Source organism: Gopherus evgoodei, chromosome 1 (genome assembly GCF_007399415.2).
Source record: "Gopherus evgoodei ecotype Sinaloan lineage chromosome 1, rGopEvg1_v1.p, whole genome shotgun sequence".
Taxonomy (NCBI): domain Eukaryota; kingdom Metazoa; phylum Chordata; order Testudines; family Testudinidae; genus Gopherus; species Gopherus evgoodei.
This window is the reverse complement of record NC_044322.1, coordinates 162,241,429-162,261,618: the sequence shown is the minus strand read 5'-3', so window position 1 is coordinate 162,261,618 and position 20,190 is coordinate 162,241,429. Positions and strand designations below refer to the sequence as shown.

General features: G+C 45.5%; 1 protein-coding gene across 1 annotated transcript; it reads left to right on the top strand.

Moving 5' to 3' along the window:
• The first annotated feature begins 19 nt into the window (after positions 1-19).
• Positions 20-18,799, top strand: GET1 (guided entry of tail-anchored proteins factor 1). Its single transcript, XM_030577575.1, has 5 exons — positions 20-240; positions 5,808-5,973; positions 7,250-7,317; positions 8,582-8,696; positions 17,012-18,799. The coding sequence occupies exons 1-5, from the start codon at positions 43-45 to the stop codon at positions 17,083-17,085; spliced, it is 621 nt and encodes a 206-aa protein (XP_030433435.1). The 5' UTR covers positions 20-42; the 3' UTR covers positions 17,086-18,799.
• Positions 18,800-20,190: the final 1,391 nt, after the last annotated feature.

Below are 20,190 nucleotides of genomic sequence, written 5' to 3'. Positions count from 1 at the left end.
CAAGGTCCCTCACACTGCCACGCCTTCCGTGCTGGAGCCTGGATGGGGCGCGTGAGAGGGATGCGCATGCGCAGTGCAGGAGTCCAGCTGGTTAATGGCCGCGTGCGGGTTGTTACAGTAGTTCGGTGGCGGCTGCGGGGTGGCCGGGTAATGGCAGAGAGCGGCGCGTGGCTGCTCGTGCTGAGCTCCGTGTTTCTGTGCAACCTTCTCAAAATCCTCCTGCCCTTCTGCTCCTCCATCGTAAGTGACGTCAGCGCTCCGGGCTCCCCCCTCAGCCCCCGCGCGGGACAGTGGGGTGGCTCGGACCCCAGAGACCCTGTCGCGGAGGCCCCGGGGCGCAGCCCGATGTTTTCCTCTTTCAGGGACCGTAGCCCCCCCGCTCCCCGCGTGGCTGCCGTGCGCGTCTCCTCGGGAGCCTGGGGCGGCCGGGCTGGGGCACGAGCGCAGGGAGCCTGGGCGGGCGCGAAGCTGAGCCGCGGGCTCCTGAGAGAAAGGGCCCGGGCCCTTGGCGCTGTCTGGCAAAGGCCCGGCCTGCGCCGCTGCGCGCGCCGAGCTCGGCCCGATCGAGGCCGTCCTGATTCAAGGCTGTAAAGTGGTTGGTGCCACCCCGGGTTTTCTGCGCCCTGGCCTTGGACGACTGCTGCCACTGCCGGCTCTGCGCTGGGAAATTGTACCTGGCTCCTTGAGGCCAAGGGCCCTGCTCCTGTGGTATGTGCTCGTTAAAGGCTTCTGCAGAAAAAGCCACTCGCCGCAGCTCCAGCTGGCGTAAGGACTTTATCAATTGTCAGTAATCCCAACGGAAAGCTCCTTTAGAGTTCCCGAAAAACTGACACTCCCTCCCCCCCCTCGACCATTCCCTGATGGCTCTCAGGGCTTGTCTACATCAGAAAGTTGCAGCGCTGGTGAGGGAGTTACAGTGCTGCAACTTAGGAGGTGTACACATCTGCAGGGCACCACCAGCGCTGCAACTCCCTGTTTGCAGCGCTGGCCGTACTCCCGTTTTGTCTCGGGTATAGAGGATCCAGCGCTGGTGATCCAGCGCTGGTAATCAAGTATAGACACTTACCAGCGCTTTTCTTGACCTCCGTGGAATAAGCAGGTATCCCAGCATACCTGAGGAAGCCTCTGGTAATCAAGCTGGTCTCCTTCCCCGGCTTGCTCTCGCGTTCCCCGAGCAAGCAGGTCTCCTTCCCTGCGGTTTGCAGGGTGGTTCGGGGAACGCGAGAGCAAACCGCGGCGAAGCTGGTCTCCTTTCCCGGTTTGCTCTCGCGTTCCCCGAACCCCCCTTGAAGCCGCCCAACAGCGCTGCAGTGTGGCCACATCTAACACCACTTGCAGCGCTGGTTGCTGTAAGTGTGGCCACTCTGCAGCGCTGGCCCTATACAGCTGTACTAATACAGCTGTAACAACCACCGCTGCAAAATTTTAGATGTAGACATGGCCTTAGTGGGGATGGGTCAGTGGTTGGAGCATTGGCCTGTTAAGCCCAGGGTTGTGAGTTCGAGCCTTGTGGGGACCATCTAAGGAACTGGGGTAAAAATCTGGGGATTGGTCCTGCTTCAAGTAGGGGGTTGCACTATGACCTTCCAAGGTCCAGTCCAACCTTGATATTCTATGATTAGTGACCAAAAGGGTCTTTCTACCCCTGTCCTGATTTTTCACACTTGCTATCTGGTCACCCTGTATATCACTGGCTCGTGTCCAGCCACAGATTGTACTCCTCCTACATAATACTGAACCTGTTATACTCTTGGGGGAATTCTGTGCACGTGTAGAATTCATTTCCCCCGCAGAATTTTTTTTCTCTGCAAAAAATACATTCTACTGGGGAGGTGCTGGAGGTACACCTTTCGCCCACCAGGGTTGCCATGGCACCAAACTAGAGGGCAGTTGGTTCAGCAAGCCTGGCTCTGCCAATTGGGCCAGATGAGGGGGCCTGGGATATGGGGACAAACAAAGGTGGGGGAGGGGAGATTGGAGTGCTTGGGGGAAGGGTCACATAGATGGGTTCAGAAGCGCTAGTGGGGGGACATATGGATGGCTGAATGGGGGGGTGCAGGGACACATAGAGACTGGGGCAGATGTGCCTGACTGAATGGGAAAGGCTACAGGTCAGCCAGGGTCTGTATGGGGGAGGCTCCCCAGCTCCCTAAAAATCTCCCCCCAAAACCCACAACTGTTCTATACTTCTCTCATCCACACTCACCAACCCTCCTCACTGCCAGGCTCCTTCGCAGCAATTACTTCCCTCTCAGCTCCTCCATTATCCCTGACTGCCCGAAACCTTTGCACCGCTTCCAAGAAGTGCGGGAAATATGGTTCCATATTGTAGTTTAAATAAATTACTACTCAGAATTCTGTATTCATTTGCCTAGTAAGGAATTTATTTGTCAAAAAACATTTCTTGAATCTTTTTTTTTTTTTTGCTCTTTATTGTTATAGACATACTTGCTGACAGGCATTTTGAAATAAATTACCAAAATAATTGGAACTGGTGTGATTATATTGTGTTTTAATTAATTTGCCTAGTAAAGAATCTATTTGTCAAAAAAAATTTCTTGAATTTTTTTTGTTGTCTGTATTCAGTCATTCCCCCGTCAAGCCCCATCCCCATTATTTTTAGTAAAAGTCACAGACAAATCACGAGCTTCCATTAGTTTTATTGCTCACAACCTATCTGTGACTTACTAAAAATAACAGTGAGAAAGTCTTTACCTTAAATATTAACAACATCCCTTTTGAAGTAGCTATTCAGCATTATCATGTTACTGAAGGTCATAACAGTTCTATTTTATTGACAATGGTTCAGAAATGCTTAGAAACTCTATAGCAGTGGTCACCAAGTGGTCGATCGCAATCAATTGGTAGACCCCGGAGACTTTCCCAGTGAATTGCAATCTCTGGCTGCTGAAAGTCTGGTGGTATAGCAGGGCTGCTGCTAAGGCAGGCTCCTTGCCTGCTCCAGCCCCATGCCACTTGGAAGTGGCGAGCATAGCCCCGGGGAAGGGGTGGGGCCAGGGGTCTCTGTGCATTGCTGCTGCCTGAAGCACTGCCTCTGCAGCTCCCATTGGCCAGGAATGGTGGCCAATGAGACCTCCAGGGGCGGTGCCTGTAGAGGGGCAGCGCATGGAGCCATGTGGCCCCCTCCTCTCCCCAGGAGCCGCAGGGTCACGTTGGCCCCTTCCGGGGAGTGGCATGGGGCTGGGGTAGGCAGGGAGCCTGCCTTAGCTCCGCTACGTCACCAACCAAGGTAAGTGCTGCCCAGCGGGAGCCCACACCCCAGCCCGGAGCCACCTGAAGTCAGCACCCTGTACCCTCTTCTGTACCCCAACACTCTGCCTCAGCCTGGAGCCCCCCCCTGCACCCAAACTCCCTCCCAGAGCTCGCACTCGTCCCCTCCTGCACGCCAACCCCCTTCTCCAGGCTCAGCCCAGAGCCCCCTCCCACACTCTGAACCCCTCGGCCCCAGTCCAGAGCCCGCACCCCCTCCCAACCCCCTGCCTCAGCCTGGTGAAAGTGAGTGAGGGGTGGAGAGGACAGGGGGATGGACTGAGTGGGATGAGGTAGGTGCTGGTTTGCACTTAAATTCAAAACGTAATCTTGTGTGTAAAAAGGTTGGCGACCACTGCTTCAAATTGTGGATTCTCTGTTTATTTTTCTTTGCGCAAGTGATACACTGTTAAATCTTTCCCCTCCCAGCCCATTCTTACAGTATATCTCAGAATAATTAAGAAATGGAACACTTAAAGAGGTATACTAAAATTATTTTAGAAAAATCAGTGAACTATGTAAGTAAAAAACTCAGAAGACCAATGTCGTCATTACTAGTTGCTACTCTGTTTTCTTTTTCTTGTCTGAGTGACCCACCCCCTGAAGTGTTAGGCTTTTTGTTCTCACCTGTTTTGGGATGCTACTCCATGCCTATCAACCACTTGTTACTGAAGGTTGACCTGGTTTTGGACACTTGTGTTTTCTCCTTTTAGGAACCTGTGACCAGGGATATTGACTTACAGATGTCTTAAAACAAAATATTTTTATTTAGTAGTTTGGAAAAAAAAGTAAAAAGTTTAAAATAAAGAACCTGTATGTATTTGTCTTATGTAGAGTATTACTATCCCAGAAATTGTAACTGCAGCACTGTTAGCTTCTTTATATACCCCACGAGGATTCATGCTGGTCCTCTCTGACGCTCCTTTAGCCTGTGCACTTTTATCAACTATATCCCTTTTCTCTCCCTTTTCCTCCTGGGTTCTTTATAAAAGTCAGTAAACGCAAGTTAATGCTTATTGGAGGGAAAAATTCAACTACTCATAGAATCTTGTGAGGTGGAAGTTAATTATATCAGCTCAGGAAAGTGATGTAGGCTTTATAGTAGCCAGCTCAATGCACCTCTTGCATGTGTTTATTAAAAAAACAAAAACAAAAAAAACACCAAAACCCTAACAAGATGTTAAGATGCACAGGGGATGGAATGGCAAATAAATTGGAAAATATATAAATCAGTGGTGCACCTCAATTGGAGCACTGCAGTACTGATCACCCCATCTTAAAAACAATATTGCAGAAATAGAGGGAATTTAGAGAAAAAAATTATTAGAGGCATGGAAAAACATGTGAAGAGAGTTTGAAGAGATGGGGGATTGCTTAGCTTAGAAATAGACAAATCAGAGGGGAGATGATACCAGTTTATAAAATAATGATCGGTATACAGAAAGATTTGGAGTGTATATTCTTCCTGTCTCATAATACCAGACAAGGGCACAGTAAATGAAATTAAAAGTTGGCAAATTAAAACAGGTAAAAAGGGATATATTTTTTCACACAATATGTAATTAAAGGATGAAACTCATTGTCACAAGAAGTTGCTGAGACCAAGAATGTAGCAAGCTTCAAAGAAGGACCTAGCCATTTATATGGCTAGCAAGGATATCAGAATTATAATACTTAAAAGGTAACAACAATTTTGGAAGAGATATTAAATGTCATGCTTCAGTGATTAAGTCAGTCTCTCACTACTAGAGAATAGGAAGAGCTGTGAAATTATGTCGGTGTAACTGTCGCCCAGGAGTGTGAAAAATCCACAGCCCTGAATGAAGCAGTTAAACCGACGTAGCCCACAGTGTAGACAATGCTAGGTTGGCGGGAGAATTCTCCCATCAACCTAGCTATTGCCTTTTGGGGAGGTGGATTATCTACGGCAGGGGTTCTCAAACTCAAGGTCGGGACCCTTCAGGAGGTCTCAAGGTTATTATATGGGGGTTCGCGAGCTGTCAGCCTCCACCCCAAACTCTGCTTTGCCTCCAGCATTTATAATGATGTTAAATATATAAACAAGTGTTTTTAATTTATAAAGCGGGGAGTCACACTCAGAGGCTTGCTATATGAAAGGGGTCACCAGTACAAAAGTTTGAGAACCACTCATCTGTGCCAACAGAAGAACTCTGCCAAATAATGTAGGTAGCTGCAGCATTTTAAGTGTAGACAAGCCCTTAGTGACTGGCCCTGAACACTCAAACTCCATTTCACAGCTTAACAAAGAATCAGAATTTGTTGACATTGAGGCTATGCTGCAGTCTATTTATTTAATCAAGATTTTTCTGAGGGGTGGAAGTAAAGATAGATTGATTTGTTCTGTGAGGTTGTTGAGTCCTTCAGTTGATATTGTACATGTATTCTTGGTATAATTTTTAAATTGTACAAGTATATAGAAAGTATGGTATTTGCTCTTTATATATTTAAGAAAATAAATATATACTAAATTCTGTCTAAATAGCTGATTGTGTTCCTTTTTTTTTTTTTTTTTTTAGATATCCAGATTGCTACAGAAGGATGCAGAGCAGGAGTCCCAGATGAGAGCTGACATTCACAACATGAAGCAAGAACTCTCAACCATTAGTATGATGGATGAGTTTGCTAGATATGCCCGACTGGAAAGAAAGATTAACAAAATGACCGACAAACTTAAAACTCATGGTAGAGTGCAATATTTGCCACTTGTTCAGTTTACCTAAAAACACATCTTTTTCCAAGTAGGTTTTTATTTTGACTGTATTTGACCTTATTTGTAGAGCCTTTCACTTTTTTCTTTATCCCTATCCAGTGTTGTCTCTGCCTTTTTTTTTTTTTTAAGTTTGAGGGTTTTATTAATATTGTTTTTATTTCTGTTTTACATAATACTAAGGGGGTGGGAATATAAGTACCTTTCAGAGAAATTCACAAGGAAACTGAGGCAGAAGGCAAGTTTTCATTTTCTGTCTGAAGAAACACTCCAGTTAGTACTAGAATTTCTGAGTTCAAGTCAAAATAGCAGCATGTCTTTAAGACATGAAAGTGAGCCACTAACGCTTTGTTTTCATTGCAAAAAGGTGTTTGCTTTTTCGACAGCAGGATAATTAATGCATATTAGCAATCCCTTTGTAAAGTCCTAATGGAGACAAGGCATTGACTGGGGATTTTACCACAGGCTAATTAGACAAGGTCAGTGCTATCCCTCCTGCCTGTGGTTGACTTCACCTAATTTACCTCTTGGTAAAACTACAGTGCATTGTCTCTACAAAGGTGTTTAATAAAGCTTTTGGCCGCTGGGCCACCATGTTTAAAGATATATATTTTTGGTGGATTCCTTTATATTGCTCTGAAGCACCACAGCGGTTGAAACTCATATTGAAAAAAGAGCCTTTCTTGTCAGATGTAACTATTTGAACTAGTCACACTAAAATGATTTTTCATTCTGAATGAGATTCATTCAGCTGGGCAAGAAAGTATTCTTGACAACATTCCCATGAGCCCGAATGGTTAAAAAAAAAAAAGGCAGTGATAGAGTGCCTAATGCGATAATCTGTGTCCGCTAAAGAGATTGCTCTACTCCTGTGGAATAGAGAGTACTCTCATTTGTGTTTAGTCCAACATAAGTTTTCATAGGTCAGCAGCCATAGAGATTCCTTCTGGTTAGGTTCTTTGTCTAGTAAACCACCATTTCAAACATTCCCCAGAGTAGCTTTGAGTAAGGAAGTAGGTAGCATCTTACTCGCAGAGGGATACTCTGTAGCATACACTGATATTTTGGATGATGAAAAGAATGCTTATGTTTTCCAATAATAAATTGCCAGTGACGGCACATAAATAGGAGTCTAATCTTTGAGCAGAATATTTTCATTTGGAAAATGAAATATTAATTCACCAGTTTGAGGTAAGCACATTTACTATTATATAAATAATACAGATGGAAATATTTCTTTTCTTTTCACAGTCAAAGCACGAACTGCTCAATTAGCCAAAATAAAGTGGGTGATAAATATTGTATTCTACATTCTACAAGTAAGTGAACACTTTGTTATGATGGAATACAGATTATTAAAACAAATACTTACAATGATATTTTACAATTCTGCAGCTATTGGCTAATACTTATGCTGTGTCTACACTACGAACCTAACAGCGGCACAGCTGTACCACTGCAGCTCTCCCACAAGTGCAGCCTCTCTATGCCGGTGGGAGAGAGCTCTCCCACCAGGCTAATTAACCACCCCCAATGAGCAACAGTGGTTATGTTGGTGGAAGACACTCTCCTGCCGACATAGCACTGTCCACACCAGGGCTTTTGTTGATGAAACTTATGTTGGTCAGGGGTGGAGGTTTTTTTTCACACCTGACCAACAAAAGTGCTAATGTAGAAAAAGCCATAGACGTCCATCTGACATTCTGACTATATGTAGCATGGCAAACCCTCTCATCAGTAAAACACTTACTTCCAGGGATGGAGGATATTGTTGATGGGGGGTGGTATTCATGAGGAGAGAGGATTTTTGAGTTTGATTTAATGTCTGGTCTGCTGTTTTCTGGTTTCTTGCCTTCTCCTTTACGTCATTGCTCTGTTGTTTATGTCAGAGGCAACTGGTGCCCAGGATGATAGGTGCTATCTATTTTTGTAAGCTGAGCTGGTAGCCCTGCCTGTTGTTAAGGTTGCTTTACCTTTACAGTTATAAGACCCTGTTTTCAGTTGCTTATAACTTTGCCAGACTTCAGCTGTTTGGACTGAAATTTTCCTTGAAAGATACTTTATACTCATTGCTTGAATAGTTCAGATTTCATGCCAATTCATTGTTTATTCTCTCTGCTAAGACTGTCAATAAAGGCAACCATTAGAATCCATTGTGAGTTTTTTTTCTTTTTCCTTCTTGATGTGGACACCAGTCTAGTTCATAGCAAATTATGACCATCAATTCAGTTTATGCTGATTGGAAAAAAAAATCCATCAGATTGTAATAGTATTTGATCACTGTTTATCTGGGCTAAAATTGACCCTGCACCTACAGGTAAAAACACCAATTTTCTGTGAGCCATCCAGTCCCCCAAGAGACTGTATTTTGATGCTGATATTTTAGTATTGTGTGTATAGTTAAGATGATGTAAGTAGCATCCAGATTGTAACAACTTCTTGTAGTTTTATGGGCACAATCTTACAAATGTAAATTTAGCCGCACTTCATAATTATTCATATTTTAATTTACTGCCACAAAATAGAAATTTGACCATACTTTTTATGTGTTATTTTCCTGGCTAATGAGAATTTCCATTCCAGGCTGCTTTGATGATCTCACTAATTTGGAAATATTATTCTGAGCCAGTTACTGTGCTTCCAAGCAAATGGCTAGCCCCAATGGAGCGTTTAGTAGCCTTTCCTACTGGAGTTGCAGGTAAGATTGTGTATAAGTAGTATACATTTGTCTTCTCTCCAAGTGTATGTGGATTCCAGTAGTATAACGAGAAAGAGCACATGAAGGATAAAAATGCTTTCCTTACCTATCTTTTTCCAATAACAAAGAGAATTTTAAACTATAGTCTTTACTGATCAGGCTTCTGGGCCCTGCTGCAATTTTATTAAATAACATTAAAAAAGAAGGCTTCTTTCACCTTATGGGAAATTTGAAAAAAGTGATCAGACAAGGAACAGCCTGCTCTCAGCTTCCTTTGTTGAAAGAAACATGATTAGGCTGCATGGGGGCCTATACACAGAAATACATTGTAGTGTTTCCCTTCTTAGTTTTAATTTTTTTACTGAAGTAAGTTTAAGCAATTCCTGAAGCCTTCCTGGATGTCTGGTCTCATATTTACATTTGGGATATTCCTTTCTGGGCCCTTGGCCATTAGCAGAATCCTGCATTTGCTTCTGAGAGAAACTGCATGTTTCTTCTTTATTATGTTAAAAGTAAAAAGATGTTGAAAGGAATTTATGTAGGGAAAATAAATTAAGAGATCAATTTTATACTAACAAAAGCCAAAACCTCACATTAGATCAGAGTAATCATGTACAAGTCATATATAAAGTGATTTTTTAAATGAATTTAGAAAAGTAATGCTCGAGGGCCCACTCCCACTTCCATTGAAGTCAATGAGAGCTTTACATTGACTTCGAAAGATCTGGTGTTTAGTGAGAGACCTTGGCAAGGTGTTGTTAAACAGACAGTTTACAAAGTGTCAAGTCTAAACTTTTGCCTACCTTAAAAATACTGTAACTTTCCACATTGTCTTCCCAATCCTTGAAAATCTATCATTTTGAAAACAAGAGCTTCAACAGAAGGGTAAAACAAATGGAACTTTTCTCCAGCACTACCTAACAGTAAATTCAAGATTCAGGGTTTCTCTGAGGTCTCAGATCCATGTTTCTGAATGGAGACCCTGACTACTGTATACTGACAAACTGAGCAGACAAGCAGACTGCAAGGACAATGTAACGTACGTGTGTGTATAATATACACACACTCACAAGCTAAAACACAGGTGACAGGTTTTATTTTAAGCCTTGTATGCGCCAATGGTGTCCTCTTCAAAGGATTCTAAATTATGTTGCTATCTTTTTAACACTTTAAAAGCTTTCTTGAGCAAGGTCCCTATTCAGCATGATAACTTGCCGAGATGGGACTGTGTTTCTATGGTGCTGGGAAGCATTAGTCCTTGAAAGGCATTTACTTAAACAATACATAAAGCTTTGAACAGTTCTGTTCAATTATCTGTCTCTCATCCTCTTCTTTTGTCTTAGTTGATAATTGTGAGGGAAGGCTATTGGTCTTGAAAATGCTTCTAAAGTATGCTGCTGCCAGTACAGAGACATTTAAAACCATTGAAAAGAATAGTTTCTCCACCTCTATCCCAAGGAAATAAGTTTCATTTTTTAAATGTGATACTGAATTGACATAGCATAAAAATGCAGAAACTTACAAGAAGAGATCTAAACCACATGATGAACTAAAAGCTCGTCCAGAATTTTTCCCTCTGTGTTTTTTTTATTTTGCTTTGCCAGCCTAAAGTGAATTTTGGGATGTGCTTGGTCAGTGTCAAGCAGCTTTTATGGGATGCCAAGAAAATCCAGCTTTTGGTTAAAAGTTACTGTTCTATTTTCTAAGAATTTGACACTTTTTTTTTTTTTAAACTTGTGTGCAGTTGTACATTCACTTTGGAAACAACAGTTCTTCGAGTGCTTGCTCATTACGATTCCAATTAGGTGTGCGCGCGCTGCGTGCACGTTCGCCGGAAGATTTTTACCCTAGCAACACTCGGTGGGTCGGCTGGGCGCCCCCTGGAGTGGCGCCGCTATGGCGTCGGATATATACCCCTGCCAACCCAACCACCCCTCAGTTCCTTCTTACCGCCCGTGTTGGTCGTTGGAACAGTGGAGAGTGGTTTTACTGACCTCCACCTCCCTAGCTACTCTAGGTATTTTTGAGTTTATAGTTCAAAGTTATATAGAGATCCACACGACTCCTCTCTTAAGTGCCTCGGGGAATCTCACCTGGCAGGTAAGTGTCGCACTTGCAAGGCTTTTAAGCCGAGAACAAAAAAGGAGCGGGACTTTTGGCTAGAACAGCTCCTCATGGAGGCGGCTCTTACCCCTCTGCCTTTGGCACCGAGCGCTGGTCAATCTGTGGGCAGAAGCGCCTCCTCGGCACCGGACCGCGCCGGTACTGCCAAGGCCTCTCGGCACCGGCCGTTGCCGGCACCAAAGTCGACTCGGCACCGCTCCCTCTCCCCGAGGTCGAGAAAGCCTAAGACTCCTGCTGCTTCCGTGCCACCTGCACCGCAGCCAGAGAGCTCGTCTAAATCGTATCACGCAGCACCGATGATATCGGCACCGTCGATTCCGGTCCCACAAGCGTCGTCGAGTCCAGGGCCTGTCAGCTCCCCGGTGCGAGCCGTGGTTGAGCTTACTATTCCATCCATGCCGGAGACATTCTCAACGGCAAGGGATCTGATTGCCATGACAGAGTCGACACTGCCTCAACCTCTGGCATCGCTGGTGCGGGTAATACAGTCTGTCGGCAAACCTGCCTTGATAAGGCCATCCTCTGTCAGCACAGCAGAGTGGCAGCATTCACGATCACGGTCCTGCAGATATTCCACGTCCCGTCAGTACTCCCGCTCCCGACGCCGCTCGCAGTCCCAGCACCGTTCTCCTCCTCGGTACCAGTTGCACTCGCGGCACTGTTCAGTATCCCTTTCGCTGGCCCACTACTCTCGGCACCGTTCCAGCTCCCAGCACTGCTCCAGGCACTGTGACTCCCGTAGCCGCTCCCGACGTCGAGCCTCAAGATCTCGGTCGACCTCCTGGCACCACTGCAGTCACAGGTCCCGATCTCGTTCCCGGTACCGGTATGCCTCCCGGTACCAGTGCCAAGTAGAGCAAGGTCCGCTAGAGACAGAGACTCTGCCCAGGGCTTTTCAGCCCCTCCATGGCCATCCAGACACGCATCAGTGTCGTCCCACGCGGACAGCTCTTATGCACAGGACCGCGATTCCGATGTGCCCACCAGAGTCTTCCAAGAGACTCAGACCCAGGACCAAGGCCCCCATCAGTGGTCTTCCTGGACACCTTGGGCGTACCACCAGGCCTAAGGCGTACCAGTAGTTCCGTCCTGCTCTGTCCTATCAGAGCACCGAGTGCCAGAGGCGACAGTTAGCCGTCCTCCTCCGACTGCTACGGAGGAAGCCCCAGTTCACCCACCAGACTCCCAGGTTCCACTGGAGCAGGAGGTCGCCCAAGAGCAAGAGGCCACACAGGACCCGCTCGTCCCTCGCATCTCCTCTTCCTCTTCTCCAGAGGAGGCGGTGGCAGGAACATCCTCCTCGGACCCTCCTCCAGATTGACCTGAGAGCCCATCAGGACCTCCTGAGGAGGGTAGCACTCAATATGAACCTCCAGGTGGAGGAGGTCCTGGAGATAGAGGACCTGGTAGTGAACATTCTGTCAGCAGATGCTCCCACCAGGGTGGCCCTACCGTTTATTCGGACCATCCAGGCCAATTCCGATACTCTATGGCAGTCTACAGCCTCCATCCCTCCTGTGGCCAGGGGAATTGAGCGTAAATACATGGTGCCCTCTAAAGGGTACGAGTACTTGTATGTCCATCCTCCTCCCTGCTCACTAGTCGTCCAGTCTGTTAATGAGAGAGAACACCATGGCCAGCAGGCACCAGCCCCGAAATTGAAGGAGGCTAGGCGAATGGACTTACTCGGCCGCAAAGCTCCGGGTGGCAAATCAACAAGCCCTGCTTAGCCACTATAATAACAACACCTGGGTAGTGGTGGGTAAGTCTACGGAGCTACTCCCTCAAGACTTCCGCCAAGAGTTTGCTGCCCTCTTAGAGGAAAGGGAAAAAGGTGGCCAGAATTTCCATTCAGGCCTCGTTGGATGCAGCCGACTCAGCAGCCAGGACTCTGGCCTCGGGTGTTGCCATGAGATGAATCTCATGGCTTCAGGTTTCAAGCCTCCCACTGGAGCTGCAGTATAGCATTCAGGACTTGCCATTTGATGGTAGAGGTCTCTTCTCAGAAAAGACTGACCCCCGGCTGCAAAGCCTGAAGGACAATAGGGTCATAATGCGCTCTCTCGGCATGCATACGCCGGTGACCCAACGTATGCCTTTCTGTCCCCAGCCTCACCTCCCCATACTCTACGCCTAGACAAAGAAGGACTTTGGCAGGCGGCGCGGCCGAGGTGGGGTCCTGATTGTCATCTACAACCAAGGGGGCCAAAATCAAGGTCCCACGAAACCACCAGCCGGACCAAAGACAAACTTTTGAAGGTGCGCCCGAGAGCGGCGTACCAGTTACGGGCCAGGATCCTTCTCCTCCCTTCTCCAACTGTCTCTCCTATTTCCTCCTGGCGTGGTCCCAGTTAACTTCAGATCGCTGGGTCCTAAGCACGGTGGAGTATGGGTACCCCGTCCTCCCACCCTCCAACCCCGTCCCTCTTCAGGGACCCATCTCATGAGCAATTCCTCTTGCAAGAGGTGCGGATGCTCCTCACCATGGGAGCTATAGAGGAGGTACCAAAGGACAAAAGGGGCAAGGGGTTTTGCTCCCGTTATTTCCTAATCCCCAAGTCGAAGGGAGGTTTCAGACCTATCCTAGACCTGTGAGGACTCAACCAGTTTATGACAAAGTTGAAGTTCTGCATGGTATCCCTGGGGACCATTATCCCATCCATGGATCCTGGAGACTGGTATGCCGCTCTCGATATGAAAGACGCGTACTTTCACATCGCGATTTTTCCTCTACACAGGAGGTACCTCCGCTTCGTAGCCAACCGTCAGTACTTCCAGTTTACGGTCCTGCCGTTTGGCCTTTCTACAGCCCCAAGGGTATTTACAAAGTGTATGGCTGTAGTTGCCGCCTATCTCCGCCGACATCGGATACACGTTTTTCCATATCTGGACGATTGGCTCATCCGACGGGCCTCTGAGACACAAGTCACTCAGCATGTGGGCATCATCAAGGGCCTATTCACATGTCTAGGCCTGATGATCAATATAGAAGAATCCACTCTGGTTCCCACGCAGAGGTTAGACTTCATTGGAGCTATCCTGGACTCCAATTTAGCCAGGGCCTGCTTACCGCAGCCGCGGTTTCAGGCGATGGCAACAATCATACGAGGTCTACAGAATTTCCCGATGACCTCAGCTCGCACTTGTCTCGGACTCCTGGGTCACATGGCAACCTGCACGTTCGTAACCAAATATGCCAGACGCTGCCTCCGTGCTCTCCAAGCTTGGCTCAGCTCGGTATACCGCCCGGGCAGGGACCCAATAAACACGGTAGTCACCATTCCTGAGCACCCAAGTCCCCCTAGACTGGTGGCTAACTCCCTCCCTGGTGTGTACAGGGCTGCCATTCTATCCGCCCCGGGCCTCAATGTCCCTGATGACGGACGCATCATCGGCTGGGGTGCTCACCTCGGACACCTTCGTACTCAAGGCCTCTGGTCATCTCAGGAGCTGGCATTATACATAAATGTCCGAGAACTGAGAGCAGTCTGCCTGGCGTGCCGGGCATTCCAGCAACATTTACGAGGCCGTTGTTTCTCAGTGTTTACAGACAACACAACGGTCATGTACTACATAAACAAGTAGGGAGGGACACGATCCTCCCCCCTTTGTCAGGAGGCCATCCAACTCTGGGACTTTTGCATAACCCACTCGATAGACCTGGTAGCGTCCGTTCTCCCAGGGGTTCGGAACACTCTGGCAGATTGACTCAGCAGGTCCTTCCTGTCTCACGAGTGGTCGATCCGCCCAGACGTTATTCATTCTGTTTTCCAGAAGTGGGGATTTCCCCACATAGACCTGTTCGCTTCCCGTGCGAACAGGAAATGCCAGATGTTCTGCTCCTTCCAAGGTCTCTGCCCGGGATCAATCTCGGATGCTTTCCTGATGCCGTGGAAGAGCCAGCTGCTTTATGCCTTCCCACCGTTCCCGCTGGTTCACAAGGTCCTGCTAAAACTCCGCAGGGACAGAGCGCACCTAATCATGATTGCTCCAGCATGGTCCAGGCAGCACTGGTACACCACATTGCTCGACCTGTCGATAGCCAACCCAATTACCCTGTCACTCCACCCAGACCTCCTAACTCAGGACCATGGCAGGCTTTGCCACCTGGACCTGCAGACTCTTCACCTCACGGCGTGGCTGCTGCGTGGCTCAACCAGTCAGAGTTACGTTGCTGTGCATGAGTACAGCAAGTTCTCCTGGGTAGCAGGAAACCTTCCACCTAGTCAATGTATCTGGCCAAGTGGAAGCGTTTCTCCTGCTGGTGCGAAACGCATAATCTTACTCCCACTGAGGTCTCGATTCCCTCTATTTTGGACTATCTCTGGTCTCTCAAACAGCAGGGCCTAGCAGTATCGTCACTGAGGGTACACTTGGCAGCTATCTCTACCTTCCACCCAGGGGAAGATGGCCGTTCCGTGTTCTCACACCCTATAGTTTCTAGGTTCCTCAAAGGCTTGGAGCGCTTATACCCCCAAGTATACTGCCCAGCCCCGACCTGGGACCTCAACCTGGTTTTGACCAGGCTTATGTCTCCCCCATTTGAGCCATTAGCAACTTGCTCGCTACTCTACCTGTCTTGGAAGACAGCTTTCCTCGTAGCCATTACATTGGCCAGACGAGTCTCCGAGCTTAGGGCTCTTAAAGTGGATCCGCCGTACACTGTGTTCCACAGGGACACGGTGCAGTTGCGACCACACCCGGCATTCCTCCCTAAGGTGGTTTTGGCCTTTCATGTTAACCAGGACATCTTTCTCCCGGTCTTCTTCCCGAAGCCACACTCAATGCGACGGGAGCAACAATTGCACTCCCTGGACCTCCGTAGAGTGCCTGCATTTTATATTGAGCAGACAAAACCCTTTCATAAAAAGCCCCAACTCTTTCTCACGGTAGCAGACCGAATGAAAGGTCTAGAGGATCTCATCTTGGGTGACGGCATGCATCTGCACTTGTTATGATTTGGCTCATATTTCCCCAAGCCACATCACCGTGCATTCTACCAGGGCTCAGGCTTCATCTGCCGCCTTCCTGGCTCGTGTACCTATCAAGGAGATATGTCGCACAGCTACCTGGTCTTTGGTCCACACCTTTGCTTCACATTATGCTCTGGTTCAACAGTCCAGAGATGATTCAGCCTTTGGCTCAGCAGTTTTGCATTTTGCAACATCTCACTCCAACCCCACCGCCTAGGTAAGGCTTGGGAATCACCTAATTGGAATCAATATGAGCAAGCACTCGAAGAAGAAAAGATGGTTACTCACCTTTGTAACTGTTGTTCTTGAAGATGTGTTGCTCGTGTCCATTCCAAACCCGCCTTTCTTTCCCACTGTCGGAGTAGCCAGCAAGAAGGAACTGAGGGGCGGTTGGGTCGGCAGGGGTATATATCTGACGCCTCCAGGGGGCGCCCTGGCAACCCACCGAGTGTTGCTAGGGTAAAAATCTTCTGGCGAACATGCACGCGGTGCGCGCGCACACCTAATTGGAATGGATATGAGCAACACATCTCGAAGAACAACAGTTACAAAGTTGTGAGTAACCGTCTTTTCTCTTTAGTTTTGAAATACTTAATTTTTAAGAAGTATTATTATATATCCCTTTTTGTTTTATATACCACTTTATTGTTGCTGAACTTCCTGGTGTACTTCAGTCTGGAAACACTTTATTCTGCCAAACTTAACTACTATGTGTCAGCACTGTTGGTTTTCGTGGGAAGGCCATTTAAAACAGTAGCACAAGAGTATCTGGAGGGAGGGTCCAGTAGGGACAGAGTTAATAGTTTTTTCCTGGGTATGCATATTTAAAACATCGCTTTAAAAAAATAGAGCATTTTCAGGAAACATTCTTTTTACCCACCTTTAATTTTTTTTTAAATTTAAAAGGAAGGTTCTACTGTGGTGCTCCATTTCTACTTCATCTTTGTCTTCAACAGCAAAGTTACATATCTCTAATCACAGAACAGATATGTTTAGAAGCTGCAGGATATGTATGCCACACACTGGTATATACTGTAGCTCTAATTCAGTACCATCTCCCTGACTTTCAGATTCTCTCAGTATTAGGTATAAATACTTTATCCCTTTGATTTCTTAAAATTTTCATTTTTGAAACTTCCTGAGTTACTTACCAGAGTTAGAGATGTGTGTTTGAGAGTTATTGATACAATGATATACGATGCTCTTCTCTCTCCTCAGGTGGTGTTGGAATTACATGCTGGCTTGTGGTCTGCAACAAAGTTGTAGCCATTATGCTTCACCCTTTCAGCTGAGAAGGAATCCCAGAATTCTGAACTACATTTCCGTTATTATAGTTAGAAAGTGGAGTCCTGAAGTCTTTTACGAGAGACAAAATACAGAGCTTGCTCTAAGTACTTCATTCCTGGTGTATAAAGGGGGAAAAGCCCTTTCTATCTAAGTAAGCAAGTGTTGTATACAGTGTAATAATTAAGCATGAATTAATTTTCATCTTTTATTATTTCAATTGAATATTTATCAATAAGGTTTATTGGTCATACCTTCTTCCCTTGATTTATCCCTCAAGTTCTTAGTCAGCAACTTTTAAAGATAACATTACTTTTGATAAAGTGTCATTTTTATTGTTGATGACTAGTATATACACTGGTTAACTGCAGAAACAAGAATTTGTCACTACAATTTCACTGAGAATCAGCTGCAATGCTGGATTAACTAGCTTTTTAAGGTGAATTACAGAGTGGGTGGAGATTCTTTTGGGACTTCACTATTTCTTTTGGGAGAAGTATGGAGACTGATTCATATAATTTTCTTTTGGTGGCGCAAGGAGGTAGATTTACTGCTTGTTTATTTTAGAATGTGATTTCCTGACTTTACCTTGCAGACTTCAGCATTTGTGGGCTGTCTTAGAAGATGCACCGCTGATTTAATTGAAATCTAAAGTTGTCTCCTGGCCCTCTCTCAACTGCCAAATATATGGTGGCTGGCTACTTATTCCTGTCTGCTCCCAAATGGCAATGGAGACCCACTTGCTTGAACGTACTATATCTCCTCTCCCAAATGGCTCTTCCTAGCCTCGGACCTGATTCTCCCTCTCAAAATACTTGTCTTCCCCCTATCTCTCAAGGTGTACTGTGCTGGGAAGGAACGATGTGGCCAGCCTCTTCCTGTTGAGGAGGAGAAGCAGGAAATGTTTAAACTTCAGAAGGAAGAGCAATCACTAACATTTCAAAATATGAGTAACATCATCTTCCAGGATAGCCCAAGATAGTCTGCAAGGTAAAAAAGTAAGTCAGGGACTCAGATTTCTAAAGTAATAGAAAATCTTGAAGAAAATGATAATTAGCAGAGGAAAAACTTTCCATTTTGAAGTGAATCCTCTTTTCCCCAGTGCTAAGTTACAGTATACAGGCTGAATGCATATGGTCCTGCAGGGTCAGGGCCTCCGTACTAGCCTGCCAAACAGTGATAAAGTGTTTTGCAACTGCTGGGTTACACTGTCTGCTGCTCATGTCATTCCTTTCCTGAAAGGCCAATCATCAGTGGATTTGCAGAGTCCCTGATCCACAGGCCCTGCATGCCTCTACCCTGGCATGGAAAAATCTCATGTGGAAAGGGGCACATAAGAAGCCTGTGTAAGTTCCAGGAACCCTGGCTCACCTGCTTGCCCTGTGCAAGGGACCTGCATCTGTTCCACTACATTCAGCTCCCTTCATAGCCCTAGTGGGGGTGTGCCCGATTCTCATCCCACCCCCAAATGAACACTTCATTTACGAATGAATTCTTAAGGTCATGATATCTGTTCTGTGTGTGCATATAAAATGTTTTTCTTTGTATGTGAATTTTTAATTTGTTTTTTATGTTGATTATGTTGAGCCAGTATTAATATTTATGCATAAAGTATGCAGCACCAAGAAAACAAATACAGGGATTGAGAACCGGTGTGCATGGTTTCTTTATTCATTAAATGTTGTTCTTGCCATGTTCATTTTAATTAAAACTTTTGAAAAGATTGAGCATTTTATTGGTAGATAATTGGTAGTTCCTACCTAAGGAGATAAACAAGGAAACAGTGCATTACATACACAAACTTTGAGGCACTAAAAGTAGATTATTTTAACCATGCTATTAACACAGGTCCCCTGGATGCATCTGATGATGCTCAGAAGTCTTGCATTTCATTTGTTTTGAAGTGAAAGAGCAGCAAGACCAGTAGGAGCAGCATCTTTTTCCAAAATAAAAGCTACTTTAGCAGTAGATTTGTGTTGTCTATTTTGGTTACACTTACGAGGCCAGATCTTGCTCTATTGACACAAGTAATCCTATTGATTTCTTTAATCAAACTCCTTGTGAGAGCAAGAGCAATGAAGTTTTGGCTCTGAGAACTGTGAACAAAGTTGTTGGTTTAAGTATTTTTTGAATGTGACTGCTCCATATGCTGGGTATGGCTATAATCACATGAGAAATATTGATATTTCATAGATATTCTTTCCCCGTGCATTTTTCATCACACTACCAACCATCTTTGAAGTTTTTCATTGCAAAGTTTAAGCAAAGTATTTTATCTTTAGGAAAAAAGCTATCAAGTACCAAGAAAATTACTCTTATTTGAACACATGCAGGGTATCTTAACCCTGAAAAGTGATTACAGGATAGTTAATGTTCATGCTACTGTTTTTAAATGTCCTTGACACTTTTTTGAAAATTAAATCAAAGACAGATTTTTTTTTTCCTTTCTGACCCTTGCTACATATCTGAAATATCCTACTTTAACTGACTGTACAGATTTTAAAAAAACAGTAAACAAAGGCAAGGCTATTTGAGAAGTGGACATCCGCTACTTTTCCAAAACAACACATTCAGTGGGCAAAATAGTGCAGACTTCATCACCTGAGTCCAGTGGTTGGGATAGGGTGCTTTGAAGAATTCTAACTTTCAGTGGGAATGAATGAAGCTTCAGAGCTTTCTGGAACTGGTGAAAATATAATTTTGTTTGAATTTTGGAAGATATTTCAGGACTGAATTTTAACTTTTATTGTATCAGGGCAAAATAATGACTATAAAAACAAATCAATCACCTCAACCATCTGAAAAATCTCACATGGAATTCCAGAGTGAAGCAAAAGATCTTGCATTTTACCCTAAAGGCTGCCTGTCATGCTTGAGCATTGATGGATGATATGGATGATTGAATTCCAGAGCTGAAGACCTTTCACCAATAAAGGTCTGCTATCTGTCCCCAGCATTTCATCTTTAAACTCACAGCAATTTGAATTAATGTATTCTTTTATTCTGACACAAGATCACTGAAATCCTTCAGCTTTTAGTCATGCCACTATTGGATAAAAACATAGCTTATGTATGATTACTTTTATAGTGTTAAAAAAAGCACTTTATATGGG